Source organism: Vidua chalybeata, chromosome 1 (assembly GCF_026979565.1).
Source record: "Vidua chalybeata isolate OUT-0048 chromosome 1, bVidCha1 merged haplotype, whole genome shotgun sequence".
NCBI classification, from domain to species: domain Eukaryota; kingdom Metazoa; phylum Chordata; class Aves; order Passeriformes; family Viduidae; genus Vidua; species Vidua chalybeata.
In genome coordinates this window covers 106,512,836-106,525,839 of record NC_071530.1, presented here as the reverse complement: position 1 = coordinate 106,525,839, position 13,004 = coordinate 106,512,836, and the positions used below count along the sequence as shown (strand labels likewise).

Here is a 13,004-nt window from a genome sequence, read left to right as displayed (position 1 = left end):
CTTCAGGTGGCACTGGGAAGCAAGACTATTTCTTTGATCAAGGTGGCAATATCTTATTTAATGTAAAAAGTTGATTTCTCATGAATCGTCTCATTAAGGCTGTTTTTGAAGTCTCAGTTTAGTTTGTCTTCCTCTTTAAGCCAAGCCTACAGGCTGCAGAGGGTGGTGAGGGGAGCTGGCAAGCCCTAAAGACAGAAGCAGGCACCTGCTTTGTGGGGCCTCACTTCTGCGTTAAAGACCATACAGGCAAAGCCTTTTTTAAAGGCTCATGAATCATTTTGGCACCACATAACTGCTGGAGTTCCCCCACAGTCTGGAGAATCAGGCCATTTAGAATCAAAAACTAAATTCTACTTGCAGTATGAAATACTTCTAGTGCTTCAACTCACTTTTGCCTTTGGGAGGCAAATCCATTGCAAAGTTTAGCTTACTAGGAATGTGCATTTTCTGAGGTTTTGTGCTCAAATAATGACTGCATAGGACTTTTCCAAAGCAGATTTTTTCATGCTGGATTCCTTGATAATTGCCTTGTTTTGAAGATAAAATTTGTGAAATACTTAGCTTCACTGTAAGGCAGGATGTTTTTACCCAATTCTCTGAGGGTGGACAATGTTATTTAATACTGAAAGTTGGTGATCACCTTGCATTGCTCCCTAGCTTCTGTAAACAACTTTCACTCCCTATGGGCAGGCACCCAGCTGCAGAATCTGCCTGTGCATGCTGAGGTTTGTCTGCATCCTCTGTCCCATCTAATCACCTAGAGTTCAAAGTACACAGGATACCTTTAGCCCTTATGTTTCAAACTTTTCTGTGTATTTTAGGCATGGCTGGTGCCTTACTGGGCTTTAATTTCACAGAGCAATGCACATTTCTGGCAAACTATGCAAGAGAAGGCAATAAAGGGGGCTCTAGTCCACAAACTGAAGCAGTCCTAACTTAATACACCAACCTACCACATGGGTTTGGACACAGCTTTGCATTTGTCTCCCTGTAGGATCTGACTGAGTAATTGAAGTACATCAATTCCACTAGGCTTGGGCAGTAAAATATCAGAGGGCACTGAAGTGAAGCCATCAGCAGTCATATTTTGTTTGCAGGACGGGACAGCTCCCTTGTGGATTGCCTCGCAGATGGGTCACAGCGAAGTGGTGCGAGTGATGCTGCTCCGGGGAGCTGAGCGAGACGCCGCACGGGATGTGAGTAGCACCTCCTCCTGCACTCTGTGCTGCAGCTTAATGCCTCACTTGGGGGGCTGTAAGTCTGCCTGGATGGAGGCTTGGTGCCTCCAGAGTCCTGTTTGTCACATGGCAAAGTCCCACCATGGGTTTCATTTTTTCCATTATGTCTGGGACAGCTTCCTGGAGGGACCTTCTGGAATAAGGGAATGGAAATGTCCACATAGTTGAGAGAAAAAGATGTTACATGGTGGCACTGGTTCATTTGATCCTGAAGTTTTCACCTGCCAGAGGAACAATCCTCCATGTAGCCTAAAACCAGTAGCACATGTTGTGGAGGTGCCCCCTCAAAGGTGATGAGCAGAGGAGACTCAGATGCATAGGGAGAGCTGGCATTTCCCTCCAGCTTTTTCTTCCCCTCCAGCTTCCCCTGCAAGGGGAATGCAGGCAAGACATTTATGACATTCCTCTTTTTTTAAAGGATGGTACCACTGCTTTACTGAAGGCTGCCATTAAAGGCTACAACAATGTGATAGAAGAGTTGCTGAAATTCTCTCCCACACTTGGCCTGCTGAAGGTTAGTAGTGAAACACTGAGATTTTTTAGGCAGAACACAAGAAGACAAAGGGTCTGATGAAAAATCTGTCATTTATGACTACTCTAGTGGAAGATGATAGGAGTTTGAGCCAAAAAAGTCAAGAAAAAAAAGAAATTGTCTTTTTTAGCCTTAATGCCACTTACAAATCTTTTTAAACAAAACTGTGAATTTAATTCTTGGAATGAGGAAGCACATTGTGTCATAGAAGAAATTCTGCTTTTTGTCACTTGATTTTATTTCTACTGTAAGTAGATTACTCTTATGACTGTTCAATTTTAACATTATACCCAGCTTTCTATTGCATTTAGTCAGCAAAACAGTGTCCTAAAAGACCCGTTGTGAACATATTCTCTACTTGATTTTGTTTTCCTCTGAATTCGTAAAGTGACTTGGAAGCAGCTATTTGGAAGCTGCTTTTAAATGGCTAACCTAATTTTATGTATCCATAAATCACATACTTTGATGGCCTCTGTGCATGCAAATGATTGGCAAACTTAATGTACTTGAAAATGGAGGTGGCATCAACTCAGTTATTAATTTTGAGTATGAAATAGCTTCCACACATATTTGAACTGTCAGTTTGCAACCACAAACAAACAAAAGGCCAGCCATAAAACCCCCCACCTATCAGCTGCCTGACACTGAGGCCATTAATCATCAAAGAGAGAAGATAAAATGCACAGATGGCTTCCATTACTGCTTGTGCTTCTGTTTCACTTGTTAATGACTGATTTTGCCAGGCAGAAACATGTGCTGTGTTCATGTCACCTCTGATCTATTGCCAAGGATGTTTATTAAAAGGACATACTGCTGTGGTAAAGTGAACTTGTGGTAAAGTGAACTTGACTCTCTTTTAATTTTTATTAAAGCATTTAAAACCACCTCCTTCACATCCCACTAGGCTGCCAGCACCCTAAATCAGACCCTATGCCTTTGATGACCTAATCTCTCCCGTGTTACTTCTTTCTCACTCGTAGGTCTGTTCTTTGCAAGCATTTGCCTTTCACTGCCTTTTGCTTTTCTTCCCATGCATGGTACAAACACCTCCACTGGCATTTCCTAGAATGGGACCTCTGCTCTCCATGCAGCCGTCCTGAGTGGCAACGTGAGGACAGTGGCGCTGCTCCTGGAGGCAGGAGCAGATCCATGCCTGAGGAACAAGGTAGGTCCTGGCTCGCCATTGTCCCAGGCGAGGAGCACAGGGGGAGTGCTCAGCGGTAGAGCCATGTGTGCCGTCGAGGTGGGGGCAGCCCATTTTTCTGTGTAGAATTCAGGGCATTGCCAATACAAAAACAAAAAAAAAAATCCCAAATTACATGCACCTTTCCCATACCTTACATAGATCTGTTAGTTTTTTGAATTCATTTTGCATTCTTTTGATAACAGCAATTTTTCTATAGAAAACTTACCACAGTCTTATCCCATGAAGTATTTTAACATTACATATTTCATAATTTCTGTGAATATGTCTTCTTCTGACATGTTTATGGACTATTTGCTGCTAGGGTTTGATATGGGTTTGTTAAGCTGTAAATGAATGGTCTGGAACTGACTTCTGGGTGAGTGAAAGTTTGTAAAACAAGTAATCCAGCACATATGTTGTAAATATTTTGGTCGTTTAACATAAAATCTGTGGCTCTTAATTTCTGCATCATTCCACTTGATGGCAGCACAGTTAATGCCACTCACACAGTAGCCTCTATTAACAGACATTTTGGGTTTATACTATAACCTGAAAATGTACAAGATTTTTCTGCTACTGATAATGATCTGCAGCAGCAGAGTGTGCAGTAGAAGAAAGTGTGGCTGAAAACTTCTCCTACTGATTTTTTTTTTTTTTTTTTTTTTTTTTTTTTTTTTTTTGGTAAACAACATGCCACTTGGCATGACAGAGTATATTTGCAGGACAGAATTACTGATTTTCAGAAGCAGCTTCATAAAACAAAACAAAACTCATGTTCTATTACCAACCTTACAGCATAACACTATTTTAAGTCATCCCTTGAAGTTTGGACATTAGTACCTAAGGACTTGCCTCATCTCCCCTGAAAAATCAGTAGCTATGCTCTCCTTTACTTCTGTGGCAGAAGTATAGGGAGCCCAAGCAAGGGCATTGAGCCTGGATAGTCAGCACAAAATAAGCTGTCACTCAGATTCCATTCTGGGATTGTTCTGAAGACTTAAATGAGACTTGAACACTGAAAGACAGTTTCCTAAGATATCTTCAACAGTGGTGAAGACAACACTAGAAAAAACCCACATCATTATAATGATCAGTACAATCTTCTCTAGAGTGTCATGCTTTCAGCCATGATTGGGAAATACTCGTTCATTTCTAACCTCAAGGGTTTTTTGTTCCAGGCAAATGAACTGCCAGCAGAACTAACAAAAAATGAACGCATCCTCCGACTGCTCCGTGCAAAGGAAAAGCAAAGGAAAAGCTAATGCAGCCCTATGGCAGATGCAGTTTGACCGAGATGTGCCCTGACCACAAGTAGCATGACAGTAACCCTAGGTTGGAACAGTTTGCAGAACTCATCAGCCTGTCCAGTACATGCACCCTGATCGCACCAGGCCCTTGCCACAGGGCTGCCACGGGCTGGGGCCTCTGCCTGGCATGGCTAAACGCGGGACCGTGACGAGAGCAGGGGTGGCCCAGCAGCTGCCTCTGCACCGCAGCCCTGCCTGTCCTCCAGGATCCCACCGATCCCAGCACCGACGTTTGCTCCCCATGCATCCCGGCACAGACGAGCACCCCTGCTGCTTCAGACACACATCCCCACTCTGTCATGGCCACACACCTGTGACAGCGTGGGTAGGGAGCACTCGGCCCTTGTGCCAGAAGGATACCCAGACCTTGCAGCTGTTTGGATTCAGTTGGCCACAGAGCAGCCCCATGACACCCCTGCCCTCCCTTTGCTGACAGTGACCATTCCTCTCTACTTCCAAGTGCCACGTGAGACTAGAGGTGAGATGCTGCCGGAGCCATCATAACAGCAAAAGTTCTCCTGTCAGCCCAGGGCTGAGGTTACATTTTTTGCTACTACATGAAGCTCCATATAAATGATCAAGAGTATTACAAGGGATGCCAAAAGCTAGCAACCAAACAAAAAGCAAGGGGAAGTTCTCTCAATTGCAGCATCTTGATCTGCCAATCTGTCCAGCAACAGAAACACAGCGGAGCAGTTTATTTTGTGATGCCTACGCGGCTTATGGGGATCCTTCCCCAACCCTGTGTGCATTTTTGTGGGTAGAGGAAGACTGGCTGCTGAGCAAACCAGCCATGCCCAAAAGGGCATTTTTCCACAGGTGCAAGTACATCATAAGCTCAGCTGTCAGGCACAACAAACTGCACAGATGCTACACAAGTGGTATTTGTATGTTCTGCACCCAGATGTGTGACACTATGGTTTACTGTGCTACTATGCAAAGCATTCATTCCCCAGGTCTGTGGCAGGAGCTAAGGGAGAAGTGCACAGTGTACAGGTGTTTCAACAGTTGGTGAGAGGGTTACACATAGCCATACTTGAACAGGCCCACTAATTATTGCAGACGTGGAAAATGAAGTCTGAACAGCAGTTTTGGCCTTTATTGTGGTTAAGACACTTAGACATGCTACTAGTGCCTGTGTGGAGAAGGCAGTGCAAATTGCAGGCAGCTTGTGAGGAGCTATGTTTTAACCACGTTGACCTAAGACACCCCATTAAACCCCAGTAATTTCTGCAGTATAAACAGTATATACCATGTCCTGTTTGCCACAAAAACATTAGCGATTAATTTACAGTGAGTTGAGGTAAAAAGTTAGTTCAGTACAAAAATCCAGGCACTTCACCCACTTTCTAACCTTGGCAAATTATTGAATTGCTTTACAAGTTGAAGACAAGGAAGATTGTAAGGACACAAAATAATTCTTGCTTAAGAAATGTCTGCTTATGTTTCAGCTGAACTGCTGCATTTTTTGCTTTGGTGAGTTAAAAGGAAATCTGTAAGTGATCTAAAACAAATGAATGTAGTTTATGTATTGCAAATTAGCCATATGAAATATCAAATTATAAAGTTATTCTTTTTGTGAGTAAGTTAGGTAAGAAGTCAGTGTTCTGGTGAAGAGAACAGAACAAGGTGTATCTTTTCTTGCATGCTGGAATTCCTATTCAATTTCTATTCTGCATTAAATAGGAAAGCTTTAAGTTTTCCAACAATGTAATAAGAAAAATTTATCTGTTTAGGTAATTTATGCTGCTGTATTTTTAAATTAATGTTGTGCCTAACAGAAACTTGCAGATGAACTGGTACAGAACCAAAGAATTATGCAAGATGCTTAAAGGATGACTGTATCCAGGGTTAAGTTCTGCAAAAGACCAAAAAATATTGAGCATGCAGAAATCTCAAGAGCCTTATTGAGATCTTAAATTGCACAGCATTACAAGGGACTGCACTCTAACTTCTTTAACAAACAACACTGGAGAAGACATGTTTATTTGGAGCCTCTAGTGGACTGAAGATGAGCATACTATTTTGGAGAACAGTAGAAGGACTCTGGGCAGCCTGGCCTCAATACTGAACTTTCACCCTAAATTTTCTACAGATCAACAACTGGCAACAACCACACTCTCAAGGTGAAAAGCCCTTTCATATTTGTAAAGGAAGTGAATAATCATTAGAAGGTCTTGAGTAGCTATGCAATAAATACTCTTAATATCACAAAGGCTGTAATAACCACACAATCCTCCTAAAAAATGTAGACACATCCATTTTTGGTGAGGGTCTCCTATTTATTCCTGATAGCAGAGCATAGGAGAGAGGACAAGGCAAGCCAACAGTGGTACTGCAACAGCTGAAGTAAGGAAGCTGAGGCAACAGACAGGTATCTGCTATCTACAGGTGGCCCTTCCTTTCTGCCAGGTGTGTTTTCTTGGGAGAGTCTTCTCATCCCAAAGGGAGCAGTTACTCAGCAAAGAGCTTCTTCAACTATGCCTGTCCATAGGAAGATGCATGTCTGCTCCTCATCACCTTCCGAGAGGATGCAGCTACCAGGGGTTTTTGTTTGTTTGTTTGTTTGTTTTTGTTGTGGTTGGTTTTTGTTTGTTTGTTTGGGTTTTTTGTTTTGTTTTTTTGGGGGGGTGTTTGTGGTTTTTGGTTGGGTTTTTTTGGGTTGGTTTTGTTTGTTTGTTTGGTTGGTTGGTTTTGAGTGATCTTGTGCTATAATGGGCTTTTCTTATTTCTGAACAACATTTGAAATGTGGGGCTAGCACAGGTTAAAGAGAGAGATTTGTTGGTCTCTTCTTGTTAGTGCTTGTTAGTGCTGGCTGATACAGCACACAGGCTGTCTGGGAGAAGCTGTCGTGGAGAACTGGCACTGAAGTCTTTCTCTGCCTGATTCAGGCTGAAGTTGAATCTAGCTTCAGCAAAGACACTATTCAACCAAAATGAGACTTCTGGCATGGAAACCTTCTTTTTGGGAGCATTTGTTTCATCTTGGAGCCTTTGGAGAGAGGGATGGTTTCAGTTTTGGTCTCCCTGTAACCCAAAGGTGCTTAATCTGCCTGTATATGGGCTCTAAAGTTGCAATACTGTTTATCACCATGCAATTAATGTTTTCACAAAGAAACCTTAATAATTATTAGTATTTATCTATGTAGCTGTTGTTATCTTTAAAGTGCTGGTAAATACTGCTGTGGTTTGTTTGTTGTATTAAAATGGAAGCCCCTTTTCCCTTAGTGGCTAAGTGATTCACTAATACTGACAATTGTTCCTTGCATAGTTGTGGTGCCTTTTGTGTAAGGTTTTCCAAGTGCTCTACAGACATTATTATCTTTGTAAGTTCCAAAATGCATCACTGAGGTAAGCAAGGAAGTAAATTATTTCATTCACAGACCAGTGAAACACAGCAGCTCTTCATCAGTTCATGTCAACAGGAAAGAGTAAATTTAGACATTTAGATTCAGAAATTATAATAATAAAAATAATTTCATAGATGACAGGATGAAGATAGATATAATATAAAGATGTGAAATAGAAATGGGACAGAATAACACAACTTTTTTTTTTCTGAGCTGGGTTTTAGGGTTTCTTTTCCCTTTAAATCTCCATCTTACACCCAAAAAGAATAAGCTCCACTAGCATACTGATTTCAGGTTTGCTTCTTTGCACATTCAGAGCCAGAAGCTCAGCCTGCTATCGCTTCTACATTTATGCAGGTGCTGTTAGCCTAGTGACCTCCCATCAGCTGCGAGTACAACGGATGTGCAACCAAGCAAAACGCCACACCCATGAGTTGATGAAAAATATAGGGCATTTTTCTTCTATTTCACTAGTATCAAGCTGTCGCTGTTGATCTTGTTTCAGAGAGATGAGACATATTCTTTCAAGAAGCGAAAAAAGCTAAAATTTTGTTTACATCCCTTTATACAGAGTTTTATAAACCCTCTCAAGTCTATCTCCTATTGGTTGGTAACAAGCTGTTACCCTGTAGTAATTGATCAGTCTTGGTGTCTACATGCAAGAAAGGGTTGTTTGTGAGATACTGTTTTTGTTCTTTTACTGAGACAGTTGGGATTGTTGAAACAGTTGCAAGAAAATAATCCTGATCTATAGAATTCTTTTTCGCTATTGCTTCTGTTTTCATAAAGAGCTGTTCACTTTCCCACGGCTGTGTTGAACCAAGATTCAGTATGCGAGGCCTTATACAGGACTGCTGCTTGCCACCTCATCAAGCTGTTGTAGATGCTGGCGAACCCAATGGGAAGAATGATGATGTCTAACTCCAGTTCAGAAGGCTGAATGATTTCTTTATTATAATTACACTATAATACATTAATATACTATATAAAAGAGGATACTAAAAACTACATGCTACTTTCTCTAACTACCATATTTAACTCCCAACTCATGACCCTGTTCGCCAGAGTCCAGACACAGATGGATCCGATTGGCCATCAGGCCCAAACAATCCACCATGATCCAACCAAGCATTCACTCTAAGTAAACAATTCTCCAAACATATTCCACAAGAGAAAAACAAGGAGCAGAAATAGAAATTGTTTTCTCTTTCATTTCTCTCTGTGCACCTCAATAAAAAGTCCTGAGAGAGAGAGAAATGTGTTTGCCACATTACGGGTGTCAGGATCTGCTATTGGACCAGGGGCTCACCACACTGCAGCCCTTGCTGGACCAAGAAGTGTTTCTTGGTAGGCACAGGAACTTCTCTGTCTGATTGGAATTTTATGCCAAAGGGGGAACAATTGTTCGGGTGTTCTTTTGAGAAGAGGGAAAGATGAGCAGGTGCATTTGATTCAAGCACTGCTAGTGAATTGTTGGAGTCCAGGACATCCCTCTGGCTGCCCTGGCTGTCTCAAGACTCTGGCAGGGAGCTCAGAGACCTTGGCATGGTGTCAAGAACACGTGTGGCTTCGATTTTAGCCCGTGGAAAAAGCTGCCAATTTTTTATGAGGAATTACAAGCCACAAGGATTTGAGTAGTGTGATAGTTGAATTAGCACAGGGTGAAAAAGTGGAATTTTGGGGCTTTCTTAGAATGGGGTTCAGGGGTACAAGATGGAGGGATTTGGGCGTGTCCTAGCCTTCTTCTCCTTCTTCTTGTCCTCCATGTCTTGCTGTGATTGGTGGCACTTTTCTATTGGTTCAAGGTAGAGACACACTGTCCAACATAAATTATAGATATTGGTACATTATTGTAAACATAGCACACGTGGCTTTGAGTATAAAATGGTAACACCAACACCGCCCCAGAGGGCACACAAAGTGCCAGAGCCGACCTGCTAGACAGAGCTCTGCAGGTCAGAGAAAGAATGCTATAGATAAGAGAAAATAAACAACCTTGAGAAGCTGATCCTATGCATTTCAGACTCCTTCTTTGGCTGCACGGGCTGGGAGAACAAGGACTTTTACAATCTCAGGGTCACCTTGACACCACAGACCCCGAGAGCGAATGTGTGTGTGGATGGGAATTACCTCTGTGTGCGTTCTATCCATAGCTGCCTCTGCCCATTGCCTCCAAACACTTTGAATGGGGCTGGAAGAGGCCAGGAGGAGTGAAACATGAACAGGCAGTTGGCTTCTGAGCACTGAGTTGTTTTTCTCTAACAATATTTATGACTTTTTGTTTTTTTAACCCAGTTGAAGAGTCTGTACTGACTGCGTGCAGCGAAACTGAAGGGCTGCCGTGATCCAGGTGAGTTCTTTGGCTCGCTCAGATCCTGCTGCTGGGGAGCCAGCTCCTCAGCAAGAAGATGGATGGAGGGAGCTGGCAGGGAAGGAAGCTGTGGGAGAGTCACATCCCTGCCCCTGCCATGCTGGTTCTCATGGGCTGCTCTGGGGTGCTGCGGGCTGCTCCTCCCTGGGAGCAGAGGGTGCAGAGCCTCAGGGCTTGCCTGCGGTCACAGGAGTTACGTGAGGCCATTTGAGGTTACTTGAAGTCTTCAGAGACTGAGAGCGGTTACTTGAGGTCGTTTGGGCTTATTTGAGGTCGTTGGAGTCCCTGGAGCACACGGCACTCCCCAAGCTCAGGTGGCAATGCCCTCTATTTCTCTCTGGCACCCCTCTCTCTCTCTGTCTCTCCCGACCCATTCTTTTCCCACTTTTCTCCCTCTTGCTGTGTCTTTTCTAGCCCTTTTTGGTAAGGTAATTCATTTTTCTATTGTTTTTTTGGTCACCAGTAGCCAGTTCTAAGACACAGCGTTTGTCTCAGCTGACTTTATTTGGTTCCTGAACATCCATTACTAGAAGAAGTCGTCACAGTCCCCCACAAAGGAATGTGACAGCTGAGGTTATTGCAGTCCCTGGGAGGGGTTGCTTGAGATCATTAGAGTCTTTTAAAATTGCTCCAGGGGTTATTTGAGGTTCTCTGAGATCCTGACTGGGGTTACTTGAGGTCATTTGGGGTCACTTGAGATCATTTGGGATCACTTGAGGTCATCTGAGGCCCTGACTGGGGTCACTTGAGGTCATCTGAGGCCCTGACCGGGGGCACTTGAGGTCATTTGAGGTCACTTGAGGTCACCTGAGGCCCTGACCAGGGTCACTCGAGGTCACCTGAGGCCCTGACTGGGGTCACTTGAGATCATTTGGGGTCACTTGAGGTCATCTGAGGCCCTGATCAGGGTCACTCGATGTCATTTGAAGTCATTCGGGGTCAGCTGAGGCCCTGACCGGGGTCACTTGAGGTCATTTGGGGTCACTCGAGGTCACCTGAGGCCCTGACTGGGGTCACTTGAGGTCATTTGGGGTCACTTGAGGTCATCTGAGGCCCTGATTGGAGTCACTTTAGGTCAAAGGGGTCACTTGGGGTCATTTCAGGCCCTGAGATATATATATATCTGATACATATACAATATTTGAGACATATTTGAGACAACACTTAAAACCACATGTATTTCATCATTAATAGCAGTAAAAGAATAAAGATTACTCTGAATCATCAATAGCTGAAAGTAGAAATTTTTTGCATACATGCTGAGAAAAAATAGATTTGGAGTGGAAACTTTTTTGACAAGTATGAGTCTAACAGTATTTGAAGTAGATGAGATATTGATTCCCCAAAATAAATAAACAAATTCAAATGCCTAACCATTTTAAACTTCAAAACTATCTGCAAAGTTAACAATGTCACACTAAGGAAATTATTAACGAAAAATGTCCTTTCTATACAATTGCCATGAAAAAGGATTTCTCTCCATTTTCCTTTCTGAGGACAACAGCAGGCATGGCTGGAGAAAAAGTGCACAACCTCAGGAGTGGTTCCTGGACTTTGTGGTCCAGGTCAGATCAATTTGATAAACAAAGATGTTAAAAAATCTGCACTTAGTGTCCAGACTGGCTACTAAAATAGCAACAACAGAAAAAAAAAAAAAAAAAAAAAAAAAAATATCCCAACCGTGCAGCAAATCTCACTCAGGCTGGAGTTTCAATCCTTCCTCTGGACTGTTCCTGGGAACTGAATACTGTTCATTTGGTAGCACACAGTTGATGAGATCAATGAGGAGATGTTTCCAGACTGACAGCAGGTCTGAGCAGTGCTGCACACTCTGTGTTCCCCAGCAGTGAATCAGTTCCAGCCCACAAACATGTGTTCGAGCCCTAAGCTGGTGTCCTTTACCTTTCAGCTGCATTTTGTGTCTCACACCAAGCTCCATGCTCTCAGGCTGTAAAGCTCAAAAGCAGCTGTTGCTACCTAGCTGCCCTGGCTCGTGGCAGCAGCGCTTTTATTAGCATTTTTATTATTCCTCTGCAGGATCCCACTGCTCATGCAGAGTTTGTGTGCAATAACTCGACCTGCAGCTGGGCAGTTGTTACATCCTGGGTTTGGGTTCAGATGAAGGGTTCTGATCTTTGTTAGTTTGCCGGTTCTGTGTACCCTCGTGCATTCCCTGTGTTTTCCCCTCCCCGCGGTGGTTAGCTTCAGGCTGCCTGCCATTGGAGTTTCCCCCTGTCACTCTTGTAACCACTCCCTGCCAACTCCTGAGGCTTCTGTGCCCGTCACCCCATTCCCGCAGTCCCACTCTCCCCGAAGCTCCGTGTCCACTCCCGACATGTTCCCGTGTTGGTCGCTGTGGCACATGTCACCACCACGGCGTCTGTATTGATTGGGTGGGAGGGCCTTTGCCCTCCCCTATCCCTCCCCCTGTATTCTTCCACAGCTCCCCGGCCACGGGGCCTGATTCGTCCAAGCAAGGCTGGGAGCGGGCTGCATCTTCTCCATCGCGGCTCTCACGGCCAATAAAGCATCCAGCTGCCACACGGACAGATTTGGACAAATTTCCTGCGTCTTCATTTCTTCCCTCGTGCCGATGGCAACATGCGGCCAACCCACCCCAGGGTGCAGCGGTAGAAGCGCCTGGAAGTAGCAGCAAGCACCAACCCCAACGAGAAGCCAAGGTGCCCGAGCCAGGCACTCGGGAGCCGACCGGAGCCGGGAAAAGTAACACACAGCCGCTGGCAGTGATTTGGAATCGGCAGCAGCTCTGATTTGAAACCCATGAGCCGCAAGGCTCAGTGCTGCTTCATTCCTGCCCCTAAGGGCTCAGCACATCTCCAGGTGTGCAGAAATGTCTCCATATACGTGGAGTTCTCAAAATCTTACAAAAAAAGTAGGTGCAAGTACAGACATAAATGAGGGGTTTGAATTTAGACCTTAGAAAAGATGAGACTTATCAGAACAATAAATAGTAACTGTGGTAATTCACGTGCCCTCTGAACAGAGAAAGACTTGGCTTT

At 43.9% G+C, this 13,004-nt stretch overlaps 1 protein-coding gene across 2 annotated transcripts in view; it reads left to right on the top strand.

The window, feature by feature from the left end:
- Positions 1 to 9,621, top strand: part of ANKRD29 (ankyrin repeat domain 29) — a 33,028-nt gene extending 23,407 nt beyond the window's left edge. Inside the window, exons 5-9 of one of the 2 annotated variants that reach the window (XR_008431162.1) lie at positions 1,098 to 1,196; positions 1,657 to 1,752; positions 2,837 to 2,935; positions 4,135 to 6,677; positions 8,405 to 9,621. Coding sequence is in view for 1 of the 2 variants with exons in the window: in XM_053943887.1 (XP_053799862.1) it covers positions 1,098 to 1,196; positions 1,657 to 1,752; positions 2,837 to 2,935; positions 4,135 to 4,218 (378 nt within the window). In the remaining variant the exon portion in view is untranslated. Of the gene's footprint in view, positions 1 to 1,097; positions 1,197 to 1,656; positions 1,753 to 2,836; positions 2,936 to 4,134 lie in introns of both variants that reach the window. The other variant, XM_053943887.1, reaches the window with a different exon arrangement.
- The last annotated feature ends 3,383 nt before the right edge of the window (positions 9,622 to 13,004 follow it).